The 18,804-nt window shown below is 42.9% G+C and overlaps 1 protein-coding gene across 1 annotated transcript in view; it reads left to right on the top strand.

The window, feature by feature from the left end:
* The window catches only part of ZNF365 (zinc finger protein 365), a 289,598-nt gene that overhangs the window by 235,780 nt on the left and 35,014 nt on the right, over positions 1–18,804 (top strand). The window contains exon 5 of the mRNA XM_063710064.1: positions 6,836–6,983. Coding sequence (XP_063566134.1) covers positions 6,836–6,983 — 148 coding nt within the window. The remainder of the gene's footprint in view (positions 1–6,835; positions 6,984–18,804) is intronic.

The following is an 18,804-nucleotide window of genomic DNA, read 5'->3' as shown; positions in this document are numbered from 1 at the left end:
TCCCTGTCTTTGTGGGGCTTGCGCAAAGAGGAGGATTTGAAGGGCTAAGTGGAGAGGAAGAAGGGAAAGGACATTTCAGGTGTGGAGCGTGTATCTAGAATCATTTCCTTAAAGGAATCTGGCTCAACCTCAGGCACCTACAAAGCCACCTCCTTTCTGCCTCCAGTATTTCCTTCCTCCCTTCCTTCCTTCCTTCCTTCCTTCCTTCCTTCCTTCCTTCCTTCCTTCCTTCCTTCCTTCCTTCCTTCCTCACTTTGTCGCCCAAGCTAGAGGCCAGTGGGGTGATCTCGGCTCACTGCAACCTCTGCCTCCCGGGTTCAAGTGATTCTCCTGCCTCAGCCTCCTGAGTAGCTGGGATTACAGGCCTGCACCACCATGCCCGGCTAATTTTTGTATTTTTAGTAGAGGCATGATTTTGCCATGTTGGCCAGGGTGATCTCAAACTCCTGACCTCAAGTGATCTGCCCACCATGGCCTCCCAAAGTGCTGGGATTACAGGCATGAGCCACCACGCCCAGCCAGCCTCCAGTATTTTCTTGTACTACTTCTCATATGCAGTTCCACCACTCCTTGCTTTGCTCGTTCTGATTTCCTGGCTCCCCCATAATATCCTCTTCCCCCTTGGCCACTCAGCCCTGCTCTGCCATGCCCATCTAGGCCATACTGTTCTAAAGACCGCATCTGTGAGAGGACCTGAGATAGCATGCTTTTTAAAACCCTTGTAGGAATTACCCCCAGCTGAGCTGCTCTCTATCCACCCATTTCCTTACAGGAGAAGAGCAATTAGATGTAGAAAATGCCAGAAGGATTGATTGACAATGACAGAACCCACATGTTGGAGTGAGAATTATCTAGATTTGTCTGCTGATTCACACACACACACACACACACACACACACACACACACACACACACACATATCATTTGGCAATGTGTATTAGATAAACCTTGATTTCCTCCATGAGAATGGAAGCTCCAAGAGCTGTGATTGTTATCTGTTTTGTTCCCCAGAAGAGGATCCTGGCACAAAGTAGGCCCCAAGTATGTGCTGAGTGAATTAATCTTTGCAGGGCATGAGGAAGCCCCTCTTAGCAAGAGAGCTGCTGGGACTGAGATGCACTTTGATAAGCCTGCCACTGGGGTGGAAGGGAGCCTCCTGGGCTGGGTGCCAGCAGGTGCCCCAGTTCCAGAAGGTAGTAGGAAACCACTCTTCAGATAAGAGAAGGAGGATTTGGATGTCACAGGAAGAAAACATCCAGGAGAGAGGAAGAAAGGAGAAGGTGAGAATTGGGCTGAGGTCTGTTTGGGGAAGAATCACAGGAAAAGAAGGCCCCACTGAAGGCCCTCAGAAAAGGGCTTGGGAGGAGAAGAAGTGTGTTCAACACACTTTACCCAGTTTCAAGTATTGTATGATAAGAACTTCCTCACCCAGCTTCCCTGCAGGACTATCAACAACCAGCCCCCCCACCCCCACCCCTGCCCCGCCCTGCAATACACATAGTATTTCTTAATACTTTAGTGCAGACAGAGTTTGAATTGGTGGAGAGCAGAGAAGAGCTTAGAGAGGAGGGCAGTGACAGCTGACAGCTTGTGGGTTCTGATACAAACTCATGGGTGCTCCTCTGTGGCCTGCCAGTGACCACCAGGCAGTGTTATGAACAGACGTTGCCATGGCCCAGCGTGGCTGTCCTTGCAGACTCTTTCCTGTATCCCACAGTGCTATTCCCGGTGCTGTTGGACTAGCACGGATGTTGTCCTTGTTTTAGGATCCTCCTTCCTATTTGAAGTCATTAGACTCAGTCTCTGCTAATGTGTTTGCTCTTAGGTGCCATGTGCTTATCAGTAGGATTTGAGGCTTAAATGATTTTTCAAATATGTTCCAAAAGACACTGGCTGCTAGTCTATTACTTAACCCAGAAATGACTTCTCTCTCTAAGATGAATGCCCCATGGCTTCTTGCTAACTGTACTGCCTGCACCCTGCAAAGATTGGAAAGCTAGAGCTTCTCCTTTTGGCAGATGGAGTCACTTCCTGATTGGGGTCCATTTGGAACTGAGATCCTCATCTTATAGCACCATAACTCTTCCTGCTTGAAGCCCTGAAATGTCTGTTTTTGCAGCAAAGTCACACGAGAGTTTTCTTAACCATTCTAGTCCCAGTAACAAGGACGGCCTTCGGAACCTGCTTCAAACAATACCCGAAGATCCACCAGTGTGCCCTGGGGGCATTTCTGTGTGCCCTGGGACAGAACACCACGTGGTAAATGAATGGACTAGTTCAAGTTATAAACTTAAGTTTGATTCAAAGAGAAGCAAATCTTAAATTAATAGGCAATCTGAACTAGAAGTTCAATTATTCTCATCCCCCCCAATACACACATACATGAGCAGCACTGCTTTCATTTGTTCCTGTGAGCCTGGGGCATCACTGTCTGAGATGCTGTTGTGTACGTTTCCCAGACTGTGAGTATCTGGATCTAGACTCCAAGCTGGCGGTGCCTGGGGGCCACATGGAGCCTTTTCAGAACCCATGCTCCAGACTCTTCTGTATGATATAACCCTGCAGTAAGGAGAGCAAAACCCCAGGGAAGCCACTCAGGTTTCCCAGTGTGGCTAAGTAAAATTCCATGCTGAAAAAATGGGGTGTCACCCACAGACAGACAACAGATGAGACCTCTGAGTGTATCCTTCCTGTGTTCAAACTTGTAACAGCTTTTTTTTTTTCTTCCTTCTGGGAGTTATTTAAATGCATTTATTTTCCAAGTAGGCAGGGTCCAGCTGCCTCTTTTATTAGGCTAGACTATTGCATTGTCAGGGCAAAGGGTGAGCTTTTGCCTTGCAGAGTCTTAGTCATGTGCTGGCAGCTGGTGGAGATGCTTTGCACGCATGGGGAGTCCAGAGCTTCAACTCAGGGTGAATTCAGGAAGTGCATTAATCTTCATTCCTGAGCTCCTGGAGTTTCCTGGACTTGCAGCCTCTGCAAAGCCCAAGGTGCACTGTCCATTCCCGCTGGTGGCCTTCAGTTGAAGTTCATCTAACCCCAGTGAGTTGTGTGTGTAAGGGACATTTTCAAAACCCACCTAAGCTCACTTAACTGCTAAGGAAACCTGGCCACTCCTTAGGCTGGTTTCTGAAGGGGGCTCCCTTCTTCTGCCTGAAGATATCAATCAGACCACCCTTTCTCTCCTACTGGAAAACATCTCATAGTTTTGGGTGCCTAGGTCCATTTTTTTTCCTCCCTCCCCTTAATTTAGGCCCCATTTCCCATTTCTGAGAACTTGAAAACCACGGTTCACTGTAACAATGCCAAATCATTACAAGACAACCACAGTCTTGGGTAGCCAGTTCTTCTAAAGTACTCGGGAACTCTTGAATAATCATAATATATTACATAATACTAATATGCATTGAACACATATCATGCATCAGGTATGAATATGTTATTTGATTTGTCTCATTTAATTCTCACAAGTCACATAAGTTTAGTTGTTGCCTGATACTAAGAAAAGTTAAGTAGCTTGTTCACAGTCACATGGCTAGTAACTGATGGAGTTGGGGCTCTGACATCTGAATTCTCTGATTTTAGCTCCTAAGCCCTTGCTCCCATTTCTGGGAGATGGGCTGCTTCCACTGTAGAATCTCTTTTACAGTTAAGGCAACTCAATACAAATGACCTGCCTAATAGATGAGGTCAAAACTAGAGCCCAAGGCAGTGGTTCTCAACCATAGTTACTCATTAAAATCAGCTGGAGAGTTAAGAACAAAACAAAAACAATGCTGTGGCTGCATCCTTAACAATTCTGATTTAATTGATCTGGGGAGAAGCCCCATCATTCGTATTTTTAGAAAGCTTCTCAGGGGATTCTAACCTGTAGCCTGGTTTGAGAATCTCTGACACATTACCAACTCCCAGACTAAACCTTAACCAACCAAAATGCTCCACTTCATCCCATGTTCCAGCCAGTTCAGCTGGGACATGCCCAGAGGCAGGCAGTTAGGTTGCCCTACCATGCCCCATTGAGAGCTGAGAAAGTCTGCCCACCTGTAAAATAGGGAGAATGAGATCTCACAGGACCACTGGTTACATATTGGGATGTACAATGCTTATCTTAACACAGAGTAAGTGCTCAGCAAATGGTAGTCATGGTGAAAACAGTTGTCATTGTTGTAGGGGCAGAAGTTTTCTGTACCTCATTCAGATCTCACAGCCCAAGGGCAGAACTTCATCAGCCATGGGCGCTTGGATCAAGTGCCATTACTGTGATCAAACACCAAGTCATTCAAGTCAGTCCTGGACACACACAAACATGCACATGCACTAGCATCTTCACACCTGTGTATGCATCCAGGAAGTAGCCCCTTCAGCAACATTCTGTGTGAAAAGCCATGATGACAAATGAGGTATATCCTAGGGTTATCAGTGAAAATCATCATAGTTTGCACTGTCAGCCTGAGTGTGCAGAGGTCCACAGCAGGACTGCCCCACACAGGGAGAAGACACAGAGAGGAATCTCTTACTACTTGCTTGCCTAATCATTTCCACTTAACACACAGTGAAAGCAGAACTTCGTGACACGCTTGCCCTGTCTGGGCAAAGGTTCTGCTTTTTTAGGAAGATCTTGGAAAAAGAAAAAAAAAAAAACAAATAACAAAAAGTCCCCCAAAACTTGGCCATGAGTGGGGAAGAGCTTCTCAATCTTTCATTTATTCCACTAGCATCTGTAGTCAGTTTCTTCATCCTCGTGCCATGTATCCACGTGCCTGGCACTGTGCTGGGGACTGAGACCTGCGTACAAGTTATGTACTTGTGAGACTTATGTGACTTGTGAGAATTAAATGAGATAAATCAAATAACATATTCATACCTGATGCGTGATATGTGTTCAATGCATATTAGTATTATGTAATATATTATTATTACTCAAGAGTTCCTGAGTACTTTAGAGATGTCACTGCCCTGGAGCAAAAACAGAGGTCAATAATCTCGGGGATAAAATAGAGGTATACAGGCAACCCAGTACTAGCAGTTAAGACCCTTTTTCTGGGACACATGAAAAGGTTCCTCATTCTGTCCGTCAGCACCCTGTTCCAGGAACCTCATGGTAATGTTGATATTCAGCCAGTATGCACCAGTATAGCCATAATGGTTATCAAGCTAACAAAATGCTTCTAAGTAGGTTGGTAAATTGCCATGCTCTGACCACGCCACATTACTACCCCAAAAATGCCACACGTAAAGGGTTAACCTGTGACGCACAGGGGGTCTCCAGGACAATGCTTTGATACCACTCCAGCTTTCTGATTGGTCAGTGCCTGTGCTAAGGCGGTTGCTAAGTATTCTGAACCTTACTCCTGCCTCTTGGTAAGGGGCAGCTCTAGAGTTCCTCTAGAGGTCTTGGGGCTGTAATTAATTTTCAAGGTAGAGACGGGAGACTGCATATGTACAGCCAGTTCATGGGGTTACTTAGATTGTCTATTTGTTATAGCTTAGGGGAACTGATGGCTATTTTAGGGAGCTAAAATCATTACCTCCACAAACCACTTCTTGGCAATGCTTCCACTTTAAATAGGAAAATTTAAGATGCCTATATTTCCCAGAAGACCCCCTTGTGAAGAAAAAAATACCCCAGTATCTGGAAATACAAACAAATGCATTAAGGTAACACTTGCCATTCAGAGTTACATTGTGTGTGAACTATTTTCCTCATTGGGAAACTTACCAGGAATGCATTCATTGATGAAATATGACACAGCCCCTATAGTTTGCACGTCAGAAAGTAGTTCTGATGATTGCCCCAAAAGGTAGGATGTTGAACCAGGAAGAACCCTGGACAGCTAGCATTGCCTATGGGGGTGCCCAAGGAATGACTATCTGGTGAAGAGCGGGCTCTTCCCCTGCTCTGTCCTGCATCATCCACTCCAACTGTGTCTCCAGGCTTCCTGCTAGATTTGACCAATGGGAGGAACTGGGAGGTGATGGGAGGATGGAAGTAAAGGAACAGCCAGGGTATTTCTCCTCCTTCCTCCCTGCCTCAGGCAGCAGGCCAGGCATCAGTCCATAACTTCTGTGGGACCAGCTCCCACAGGAGATACCAGTGGGCTTCCAGAATCCAGACAGCGGCCCCTAAACTCCCACCATCCTGCTTCTCCTTTTCCCTTCCAGCCAGGAGTCCTGTGGCTTTCTGCTGTTGTTAAGGTTGGGTTGCTTCCCTGGCCCCTGTTGGCTTTTCTGCATCCCCATGAGCTGTGCATCCAGTTCCCTGCATTAAATCCCCTCTGTTTTAAACACTCAGCATGGTTTCCATTTTCCCAGTCAGACACTGACTATCCACTAGCTAACTCTGTGCTGTTTAGATGCTCCCCCCTCCCTAGGCCTCAATTTTTTGGTCTGTAAATGAGACTGGAGGAAGTACCTACCAGGCTATATTTCAGCACCATGGTATCAGGGGTGTGGGGACCTGCCTACGCAGAGACATGGAAGTCAACCTTTGAGGAGAAAAATGACCTTCCCACTTCAGGATGCTCCTGTAGGCAAGGGCCTCCTTTTGTTTATCCCAAAGTCGTTTTCATTTTGAACTGTAGCCTCAAATCCTTTTTTGGGGGGGGATTAGGCAGGGTATAGGTAATAAAGAATAGTTTTTAATAATGCTATTTTAAAAGCAATAGATTCCTTGTTTCTTTCTTACCCATTTCATAATTTGGCATTTCCTTATCTTTTCCTTAGCTATGTGCTATAGGTTCAAATGGTTTTCTCTAAATAGTCTGGCATTTGGTGATGAAGAATACTTGTGGTTGTATTACCTAGTTATTTTTGCTATTTATTTATTTGTTTTTAGATTTTTGGCCATATAAACTACCATCTTTCGGGGTTGAAAGATTCTCATTGTCTAGTTTTTCTGCAAGCCCCACCTGTGCCCTGGATCATTTTAGCCAGCTTTCTCTGGATTCTCGGAAATCCCTGGACGTCTTCCACGGCTACTGCCGGTGAATACTCGAGTGATGTGCATGGTCATGCGGCTTAAGTAAAGAGCTGTTTTGTTGGTTTCCTATTTTTCTTCTCCAATCACTATTTTGTACACAGCCCCTTATCTCCCCACCTGATCTCATTTTCCAGGCAGAGGTTCCACAGGGCTATAATCTGGCATGGAAGAGTCCCTGTGGTCCTTGCTGGGCCCCTCTTGTACAATCCTGGTGGCAAGGCCCATGGGCTTCCTCAGCTGCCTCCTGAGCTTATGGGGAGACAAGACCTAAGCAACTAGAGAGCTGGAAACACGTGTTGTTCATAGCTGGATCCCTATCAGGAGTGATTCAGCAGGCAGTGATGGATCAGCTTCCTAGAACTGGACGCTGAGAGAAAGAACAGAGATGGCAGCAAATGTGGCCTCATAGAAGCCCCACAGCAGTGGAACAGGGGCAGATTTTAGAGTTAGATGTTGTTCCAACCACTGGTTCCACTGTATGCTCACTGTGCAAGCTCCTGTCATAATACTGATCGACAATATTGATTAAGCTCCAACTATATGATATGTACTATGCAAAGTTTTCCTGGATGCATTTTCTTATTTAATTCATAAAGCCACATGGATTTACCAATGAGGAAACAGGCTGAGAGCAGTTAAGCAACTTGACCAATACTATATAACTAGAAAGTGGTCTGCTTTTACAGTCTATGCTACTTTGAGAGTTAACTAAATTTTCCAGTCGTCAGTGACCTTGTCTTTCATATCACAATATTTGTGCCTATCTTATAGTATTATTTCTCCCTTCCCCCCTCTCTCCTTTCCATTTAACATTTGCTGAGCTTCCATTTTATCTATACACCCAGTTACATCTGGGTAACAATAGGATTCATTAGTCAATGTTATATATATATATATAATGTTATAATGACTATATATATAGTCAATGTTATATATATATACACACACACACATATATATTTTCAAATAATTCAAAAAGTATGCAAAATTTACTTATGGAATGGAAGGTATTTTAGCAATCTGTCTTAGGTGGTACATGAGCCTGGATTCAAATGAGTCCTCAAAATGCACATAAAGAATTCATAACTGGCCAGGCATAGTGGCTCACGCCTATAATCCCAGCACTTTGGGTGGCCAAGCAGGAAAATCACTTGAGGTCAGGAGTTTGAGACCAGCCTGGTCAACATAGCAAAACTTTGTCTCTACAAAATAAATACAAATATTAGCCAGGTTGGTGACACACGCCTGTAGTCCCAACTACTAGAGAGGTTAAGGCAGGAAAATCACTTGAACCCAGGAGTTCAAGGCTGCAGTGAGCCATGATCACACCACTGCACTCCAGGCTGGTCAACACAATAAGACAAGGCTCTCTAAAAAGAAACATAAAAACAAAATAAAATAAATAAAAAATAATTTATAACACTGCAAAACCATGGAGGCATATTGCCCCCATTTGCCCATGTGGCGCATGGAAGCAGCCAGCCACAGAAAAGGGTCCCAGCATGAGCTGAGAGCAACTCTCAGGGCACAAGAGGAGCCACATCTCTTCTGTCTTTTTCTACCCAAAGCTCTGATGGAGAACTATCTCAGAGCAGGCCCCAAGGCAGTGGGCTGGCACCTGGAAGTTATTTGGAGGCTGGGGGAGCCAGGCAAGATAGCAAGACAGCAGCAGTCCCATTCCATTTGAGAATTTAATACTCAAGGTTCCAACAACTCAGGAGCATGCTGAAGGACGTTTAAGCAAGCGTGGGGTGGGAAGATGCAGAGTGCAGGTAGCCGTATTTGCAAAGCCGCATATTAGACTCACTTTCTCTTGAAGACAGGACTATCTCAGCATGAATGAGGTCTTCTCAGCTCCTGGTTGCCTATGAAGAGGAGCCCTGTAGAGATGTCAAGCCAAACTTAGCTTCTTTACGGGGAAAAAGCCATTGACGGTAAAAATGGGGGTACCTGAATGAGAGAACTTGAAACAGCAGTTTACATGGTGTGAATGGATGCCTGGGCACTGGAAATGAGTCCGATAGTGACAGGGATGAAAGCAAGGGACCAGTACAAACATTCCTGAACTCGGCACCCTCGGTTTCGCTGCCTTTCCAGTGCTCTTCCCACTGCTCTGAGGGAGAATGAGGGAATACCTGGGGGCTTTCAGGATGGCTGTGTCCCTGCTGGAGATTGTACATCTGGATCTATGGTCACCTTCCTCCAGAGCCCCAGGTCAGAGGAAAGCTTATTAAATATTAAAAGTTCTTCTCCCCTGATCTCTGGAAGTACAGGGCCTCAAAGAAAAAGAACAATCACAGCTTTAGAAACACAACCAATTATATACTAATCTGTGGTCATTTTACATTCAATTTACAGTGTACACTATTACCGTTGGCTTCCTTGCGCATTGTGTTGACATTATCTGTGACTTTGTTTGCTTTACACACAGCTCACAGCAGACAGGAATTGGAGGGAGAAGGCTTTTTAAAAAAATAAAATAAAACTTTAATGGGCCTCCAGAGCCAGTGGAAGCCAGGGAAAGACAGCATTTCAGGCATGCCATAATAATGTTTAGACTACTATTTTCTACCAGTCTGCAAAGTAAAGCTATCTTTCCCCAAGAGAGAATGGGGAGCCATGGAGAGTGGAGAGGAGACAAACTGAGAGATAACAGAACAGAGAGAAAATGCAGAGAAGCGTTATTTAGGGAAATAGCCCTAGAAGAGCAAATGTGCTTGTGTTCAAAGGAACGCCACCAAATGCCTCCTTCTCTAGGGAGACTTCCTGGATTCTCTGGGGTCACTGATCCCTTCTTTAAAGACCTATACCCCCCTCTATATGTCTGCAGTGTCTATTGCATTAAAGTTTATCAGTTTCAACGTCTGTTTTTGCCTTCATATTCTGAATTTCCTAAGAATAGAAAAATGTATCTTCCCTATGTTAGTATTGCCAGTGCCTACCACTATTCCTGATACAAAGTAGGGCTTGTGCATTGATTGATGAGTGTGCTATTATTGTATGTAGAACCCTCTGTGAGTGAATAACCCTGAGCCAGTTCTGTAACCTGTTCATGTGCAGCAAGATGGGACAGCTGTCCTAGGGAAGTGAACAATCTCACCCAGTTCGACTTTTATTTTCTCTGAAGTTCTTATCTTTGTGATTTTAACTCCTATATTAACATATGTTAAAACTGTCCTACATCAGATTTACATTTTAAGGATCAGCGAACAGGTATTAGCAAGTGTGCTCAAAGCATGAGGATTGTTTGCATCCTAATACTGAGTGAAGCACAGAAGCAGACCACCACGTTGCATCTGGATGAGCATCATGTGTGCACACTCACACCTGCTAAAACTCCCAAAATGAAAATGGTTGATGAGTTAGGATGGTGAGATTGCAATTGTAGTTTCTTTTCGCATAAAAATTGCCTTTTTATGCTGTGTTTATACAAAGATAAATGAATAAATATACAAACAAATATGAAATAGATACATTGGGAGGGAGGGGGAAAAAAACCATGCTTCCATGTCCAAATTTGTTACCAAAAGAGCAAGTGGTGCTTTTTTATAGTTGCAGAGAAAAGAACAGATTCTTTAAAACAGCACAGCACCAGGGTATGAGAATACTGAAGAGGAAAAGTATGAAATTTGTGCTATCCCTCCCTTTGGAGTTGTAAACTGGAGTTTGTTCTTGCCCTTTTAGCAAGTCGACTGTACCCTGGCCAACTCAGTATCAGGGAAAGGGCAAGAATTTTTTTAAATCCATTTCTGGTTGATGACATGCCCCTTAGTCACAGTCACCCCATCCCCCCCTCTCTCTTTCTCTCTCTCTCCCCCTCCCCCCACCCAGAAACAGCAAAATATGCTGTGTCCCACATGGCCCCTGGGAACCTAGGCAGGGCAACAGTTTCATATAGGTTAGCCTGGTTCAGGGTGTGAATCTCGTTGAAGATCAAATGAACTCCATGAAACTCCTGTGGTTGCTAAGAGACATGATATCTTTAAATGTCAATTACCATTCCCCTCAAAATAGCTCAAAAATCATCCAGTGTTTGAGCTTTAAAAGTCCCATGATATGCCAGATTTAAAAGACATGGACTAAAATCCTGTCTTCATGATATGCTGGTTTTAAAAAGACATGAATTAAAATCCTGACTTGATCATTTTCCAGATGGGTGACCTTCGCTAAATTACCTCTCTCTGAGCCTGATTCTTCCTTCTCTGTTAAAAGGGAGTGGTGATAGGGAGCAATTTTTAAACTGCAAAACACTCTAACTGTATGAGTTTGAACTACTTAATTCACATCTGATATGAGAACATATGTGAGAGAGATTGAAAAAAGACATCAAAATATGAATTATTATCATAGGGTTCCCACCTCCTTTGCATGTATATTAAATTTACTATGTGTGAGGCAGATACTGAAATCTATGGGAGGTGAACAAGAGGTGATCTGACACCTTAGGATAATACTTAGGTTTTAAAAAGAAATTTGGGAATTATTTCTCAGTAATTCTTCACTTTACAAAATAATTAACCATGGTTTATTATTATTGTGCATCATTACACTTAATATTATTAAAGGCCCAGCTATCCTAGTTTGTTTTAAATGGGATTTAATTCACAAAACGTTGTTTTGAGTCTAATTTGTAAAGGCACAGTTATTGTAGCAAACCAGGTAGTTAAGTTTTCCAGTGTACACTGGTGAACAAGGCTTTGAAGTCCAGATGAGAGAAAATTGCAATGAATCTCTCTATGGCCTGTACATGGGTGGCTCTACAGTGTAAACGCTGACACTGACAGTGGGGCCCAATCGTGTGCATGTAACTCTATGCGCTGGGCAAATGGATGAATCATTTCATTTGATCCTTTCCTCACTGAGCTTTCTCTGGATTGGTCCTCTAGGCTGTGTCTCTCACATATGCATTAGGGACCCTCTGAGGGCCTCCCGGCCTCTGCTCCTGGGGCCTCTGTCTTGGTTCCAGTGGGGTGCAGTAATGACACACTCTTTTGAATTCATACTCGAGTGAATCCTTGTAGTATTCCTCCTGCTCTTCCTGTCTGTGCTGTCCTTACTTCAAATAACTAAACAGCAGCGGCTTGGACTTTGGGATTAGACAACCACAGCTCAGATCCTGTCAGTGACTAATTATTCATCCAGGGATGCTGGACAAGGTTACTTCAACTCTCTGAGGCTTGATTGTCCTTATCATTAAGGGGGTATAATAGTATCTATTACATAATTTTTTATATTAAAAAGTTAAACCATTTAACATGGTGCCTAAGAGGTAGCAAGCTCTTGGTAAGTTATAAGCACTATTGCTTCTGCTGCTGCTGCTATTATTATTATTACTATGTACGGGATCAGCTTAAAAGAACCGTGGATTAAGTAAATACCAGTCTGGTCCTGGTGCATGACTGTACTATAGGGCTTCGTGGCTAGAGGTTTTACATATGTCCACATACACATATGTACAATGCTTTCAAGGGCACACGGAAATCATCTATACTTACATAGCAAACCTAAAGCTGGCCGGGTGCAGTGGCTCATGCCTGTAATACCAGCACTTTGGGAGGCCGAGGTGGGTGGATCACCTGCAGTCAGGAGTTCAAGACCAGCCTGACCAATATGGTGAAAACCCTTCTCTACTAAAATTACAAAAATTAGCCAGGCATGGTGGCGCACACCTGCAATCCCAGCTACTCAGGAGGCTGAGACAGGAGAACCACTTGAACCCGGGAGGCAGAGGTTGCAGTGAGCCGAGATCGCGCCACTGCACTACTCCTGGGCAACAGAGAGAGACTCTGTTAAAAAAACAAAAAACATTCTAACTGGTGTGAGATGGTATCTCATTGTTGTTTTGATTTGCATTTCTCTGATGGCCAGTGATGGTGAGCATTTTTTCATGTGTTTTTTGGCTCCATAAATGTCTTCTTTTGAGAAGTGTCTGCTCATGTCTTTCGCCCACTTTTTGATGGGGTTGTTTGTTTTTTTCCTGTAAATTTGTTTGAGTTCATTGCAGATTCTGGATATTAGCCCTTTGTCAGATGAGTAGGTTGCGAAAATTTTCTCCCATTTTGTAGGTTGCCTGTTCACTCTGATGGTAGTTTCTTTTGCTGTGCAGAAGCTCTTTAGTTTAATTAGATCCCATTTGTCAATTTTGGCTTTTGTTGCCATTGCTTTTGGTGTTTTAGACATGAAGTCCTTGCCCATGCCTATGTCCTGAATGGTAATGCCTAGGTTTTCTTCTAGGGTTTTTATGGTTTTAGGTCTAACATTTAAGTCTTTAATCTATCTTGAATTAATTTTTGTATAAGGTGTAAGGAAGGGATCCAGTTTCAGCTTTCTACATATGGCTAGCCAGTTTTCCCAGCACCATTTATTAAATAGGGAATCCTTTCCCCATTGCTTGTTTTTGTCAGGTTTGTCAAAGATCAGATAGTTGTAGATTTGCGGCGTTATTTCTGAGGGCTCTGTTCTGTTCCATTGATCTATATCTCTGTTTTGGTACCAGTACCATGCTGTTTTGGTTACTGTAGCCTTGTAGTATAGTTTGAAGTCAGGTAGTGTGATGCCTCCAGCTTTGTTCTTTTGGCTTAGGATTGACTTGGCGATGCGGGCTCTTTTCTGGTTCCGTATGAACTTTAAAGTAGTTTTTTCCAATTCTGTGAAGAAAGTCATTGGTAGCTTGATGGGGATGGCATTGAATCTATAAATTACCTTGGGCAGTATGGCCATTTTCACGATATTGATTCTTCCTACCCATGAGTATGGAATGTTCTTCCATTTCTTTGTATCCTCTTTTATTTCATTGAGCAGTGGTTTGTAGTTCTCCTTGAAGAGGTCCTTCACATCCCTTGTAAGTTGGATTCCTAGGTATTTTATTCTCTTTGAGCAATTGTGAATGGGAGTTCACTCATGATTTGGCTCTCTGTTTGTCTGTTATTGGTGTATAAGAATGCTTGTGATTTTTGTACATTGATTTTGTATCCTGAGAAAATGTGGCACATATACACCATGGAATATTATGCAGCCATAAAAAATGATGAGTTTATGTCCTTTGTAGGGACATGGATGAAATTGGAAATCACCATTCTCAGTAAACTATCGCAAGGACAAAAAACCAAACACCGCATGTTCTCACTCATAGGTGGGAATTGAACAATGAGAACACATGGACACAGGAAGGGGAACATCACACTCTGGGGACTGTTTTGGGGTCGGGGGAGGGGGGAGGGATAGCATTAGGAGATATACCTAATGCTAAATGACAAGTTAATGGGTGCAGCACACCAGCATGGCACATGTATACATATGTAACTAACCTGCACATTGTTCACAGGTACCCTAAAACTTAAAGTATTAAAAAAAAATCTACCAAAACAAGAAAAAATAAAATAAAAAAATAAAAAACCAAAAAACAAACAAAAAACCCTAAAGCTGTGCAATTAAATATTAATTTTTTTGACTTTGGAATGTCCTTTGTAATTTTTTTGTTTGTGGTAAATTTACCTTCAAACTTCACTTGGATTAATATGAAAGCAAAATGAGATGTGTATTTCCTAAATATGTATCAACAAAGCAAGAGAAGGAAAGTGGCTCCCAAGTAATTGAGAGACAAAGTGAAAAATGAAGTTGTATGTAATTTACATGCTTAGACTCAGTCCGTATACGGATAATCAAAGGCAGCGAGGAGGAGAAGGAATATTGAGGAACCGCTAGTAATGCTTAAAAAAAAAAAAAAAACAAAAAAGAATTTGAGTGAGAGATCAGGAGTTTTCCTGTGGTTGTAGAGAGAACCAAGAATGTTTGCCTGGAGAAGAGAAGACTTGGAAAGCCATGGTATCATTCTTCTAAAGTTTGGAGAGCCCTTGTGTAGAAGAAGAAGTTGACTCTCTTTTTTTCTCAAGGGATAAACAGGACCAATAAATGAAAGCAAGAGAGAGAACAAGTTGGGCTCAACAGGAGGAAGGTCTTCTTAATTACTTGAGTGGCTCCCAAAATGGAATGGACTGACTGCTGGGTCCCTAGTTCTTGAAGGGTTCCAGCAGGATCTGGGAGCCCATGTAAATACAATGGTATTGGGGGCAGGGAGAAATTGTTCGCAGTGCCTCTCTGATTCTCTTTAAGATTTAAACATTTTTTTACCAAGCTATAGAATTTCTATCCTTATTTTCCTGAACATTAAAATACACATAATGTCATTTACCACTCCCATCACATGGACTACTCCTTATTAAAATATTAAAGAAATGAAATTTACACCTATGCTACATAGATAGATGGATAGATAGATAGAACCTTTGAATATTGAAGTTAAAGAAATATGGAGCAAACCTATTTGTTCTCAACTTTCTGAAATAACTTTAACATCAACTATGTAGGAGAAAAATCTCTAAAAATATCTTTCAACTCTTTACCTTTTTTTAAAATAATATGGACAATCTCAAAGACATGATAGAAGTACTCAGTGTGAGTTATATGGGTCAAATCCTTCAGAAATCCTGATTTATAATAATGCATTATTAAAACGGATACTATCAAAACTTCTATTTTGAGGATCTGCATGTCATATATGACCCTAACAGCCTCCTAAGAGATAGATATTCTTAGTATTCCCATTTTACAGAAGAGAAAATTGAGGTTCAAAGGGGTCAGGAAACTTGTTCAAGGCCACCCAGCTAAATGTAGAGCTGTCTGACTCCCCAGCCCCTGCTCTTTCCACTGTGTCATACTCTTGGCCACTTCCTGTCTTGCTTGAACAAACATAGTTCAGGCAAAACGTACAAGCAACGATGACGTGCCACTGTCACACCTCCCAATTAAAACCTATAATTTCCGAGTCTGAACTGGAAATCCATTGGCTCTGTGCTTTTGTCTGGCTTGCTCAGGAAAATGTTTATTTTGAGATGTGCACCTCTCAGAGCGGTTGGATATTTTCGGTGGCCCATTCACACATGGGCCACATTGAACTGAAGGTATAGAGCAGTGGCTTCACCCCACAACTGCAACAGCCCCGGCCCTGCCCTGCTCCCGACTTGGGGTCTGTTTCAGTGAGGGTGTTAAGGCTATTAGTAGGTCCATGGAGACTATAAATAGAGCCCTGGGCTTCAGCCAGCTCAGTGTGTTTATGTTTTTGGGTTGCGCTGCAACTGTTGTTGGTAATTATAGACGCGTGGGTGTGCATGGGTGCTGATGAACAGTTCCTCCTCCTGGTTTCCTCTTTGCACAAGACCAACACTGGGGGTGTCTGAACTCACAATCCCATCATAAGCTCCCGTGTGTCCAGTCACTGCTGTATTTCCTGGCCAAACTGAAATGACCAGGGGGGCTGAAAGATGTCAAGATATTCCATGTCATCATTAGGGTCAGCACCTGTGTCGTCAACGCTTTCTTTAAAAGAAATAAAGTGACATCATGTTTCATAGTCTTTGCAGACAAATGAGGAAAGGATATAGGGGTCTAATTGAAATGATGATTCCTAAGGGAACCTAGTGGAATGAGGAGTACATCGAGTCCAGTAAATTGCCGTGATCTGTAACGTTAGCTCTGAAAGGGCTACATTCTCCTTTAGATGTCCCAAAGGTATGTGCAATCTTTCACCAGTGAAGAGGGTGGGGTCACCTCTTCCTGCTTTTCTCTTGAGTCTCTGGTGATCCAAGTGAAGGTGGTGGTCACAGCCTGAGGCTGCTCCCTGAGTTGACCATCGGCTACCAGAACAGTCAAGTATGTCCAATTCTAACCCATCTACTGAACTTGGGCTGTGCCAAAGAGACACCAATGGAGTAGAAGTAGCTGATGGAAATCAGGAAAAAAAATGCTGTCATCTTTTTTTTTTGAGACGGAGTCTCGCTCTGTCACCCAGGCTGGAGTGCAGTGGTGCGATCTCCGCTCACTGCAAGCTCCACCTCCTGGGTTCACGCCATTCTCCTGCCTTAGCTTTCCGAGTAGCTGGGACTACAGGCATCCGCCACCACGTCTGGCTAATTTTTTTTTTTTGTATTTTTAGTAGAGACGGGGTTTCACCGTGTTAGCCAGGATGGTCTCGATCTCCTGACCTTGTGATCCGCCTGCCTCGGCCTCCCAAAGTGCTGGGATTATAGATGTGAGCCACTGCACCCCGCCAAATGCTGTCATCTTAAAGGTAACACTTGAGAGGACTTTCTTCTCCACTACCTAACCTTACCCTATGCCTTTGGGTGATGGTGGCAGAAAGTCAGCTGGTGGGAAAGAGAAAGTGGGAAGATTTAGGGGGTTGGTCCAATTCTATTTTACATGCCCCATCTTGTCCTACTATTGTCTTCACTTATCTAGTTCATCTGCCCTGATGACAGGCTAAGTAGGTTCAGACGGTTTAGCGGGCTGGAATAACACAGTACCTGGAGTCAAGAGAAAAATACCCAAGTGGTGGCCACCTAGGAAGTTTGACCAAAAAAAATTTGGTGCCATTCCTCTTAACCCCAAATATCACCCCCTACGAACTGGCCCATTCAAAAGGATCAAGGAGTGGCAGATAATTCTTTATGTCCACAAGGCTGAGCACATGGTAGGTGTTCCTTAAATATTTGCTAAACTGATCTATTTGGAGTCCTTGATTTTCATGTGTTAACTCTCTTACAGCCCACACTTTCAATACTACAGATACTCCTGCCCCTAAATTATTTTACGCATACTGAGTTCAAGAGTTCATTCATTAGCTGACCGAAGAACACTGGGTGCTTTCCCATAAAGAGCTGCACAAAACTGTTCAGTTTAACAGCAGTGCCATGTTGGTAATGGGAGATTCATGTAATTGTCTGAATATGTAATTGCATTTAACAAAAATGACTGGGAAACAGGAAAGGAAAGTGCTGATATTAGTGAAAATAAGCAGAGAGGTCTCATCAATTTAATAAAATTAAGACAAAAATAGAAATCATCAAGTGTACTATAAGTGGCAAGTCTTCAGCCTCAATTCGATGCTCAATGGAGGATGGTTGATTGTGTGTTCAATTATGAAGACAAAGAACAAATTAAAGAGCATGGTGAAATTCTGGAACTGTATTGTCAAATATAGTATCCAAAAGGCAAGCCGTAGTCAGCATTTCTATAACTATTTTTTAAATCTCTGGGAATCCTCCTACCCCTTAACCGAATATGATCTGAGTCTTATTGCTTGATCTCCACACATTTGATTGTCATATGTTTTTAAGAATACATTATATATCAGAACAATATTCAAGATTCTTAAAGTCCTCTCCGTTTCCAAAAAAAAAAAAAAAAAATGGGGGGAAGTAACACTTTAAGAGGAAGTAACAGCCAACTGAGAACAAAAGTCAAAGATTGTATCTTGGCTATAGCTTGTTACTTAACAATTAAAAGCACAGGTATAAAATTCAGACACAGCTAGATATGAATCCTGACTTTGCCATCACCTAGCAATGTATCTTGAACAAGTTACTTAATCCTTCAAACCTCAGTTTCTTCAGCTGTAAAATGGGGATAATAGTTGTCACCTACCCCATAGGGTGGCTGCAAAATGCAAGTAAGTGAATATATTCAGTATGCTTAGTGCTGTGCCTGGTACTTACTCTGGGCTTAAAATATAGAAGCCATTTTCTACGAAGGAAGAAGGATGCTGGAAGGAGAGATGGGAGGGACTGAACGTGGCCCCTGACAAGGGGCAAAGATAGATCCTGAACTCTATTAAAAACTCAGTGAGGAAACACAAGTTCTATTACTACAGCTACTCCCTATCTACCCACTAGGTCATTCTGGCTTCTGCTGGTGTGAGTGGGAGTATGCTATTTATTCACCTAATGACTCCTTCCAAGTTAGAGAAGTTGGAAACCCTGACAACTGTT

Source organism: Gorilla gorilla, chromosome 8 (assembly GCF_029281585.2).
Source record: "Gorilla gorilla gorilla isolate KB3781 chromosome 8, NHGRI_mGorGor1-v2.1_pri, whole genome shotgun sequence".
NCBI classification, from domain to species: Eukaryota; Metazoa; Chordata; class Mammalia; order Primates; family Hominidae; genus Gorilla; species Gorilla gorilla.
This window is presented reverse-complemented; position numbering and strand designations above follow the sequence as displayed.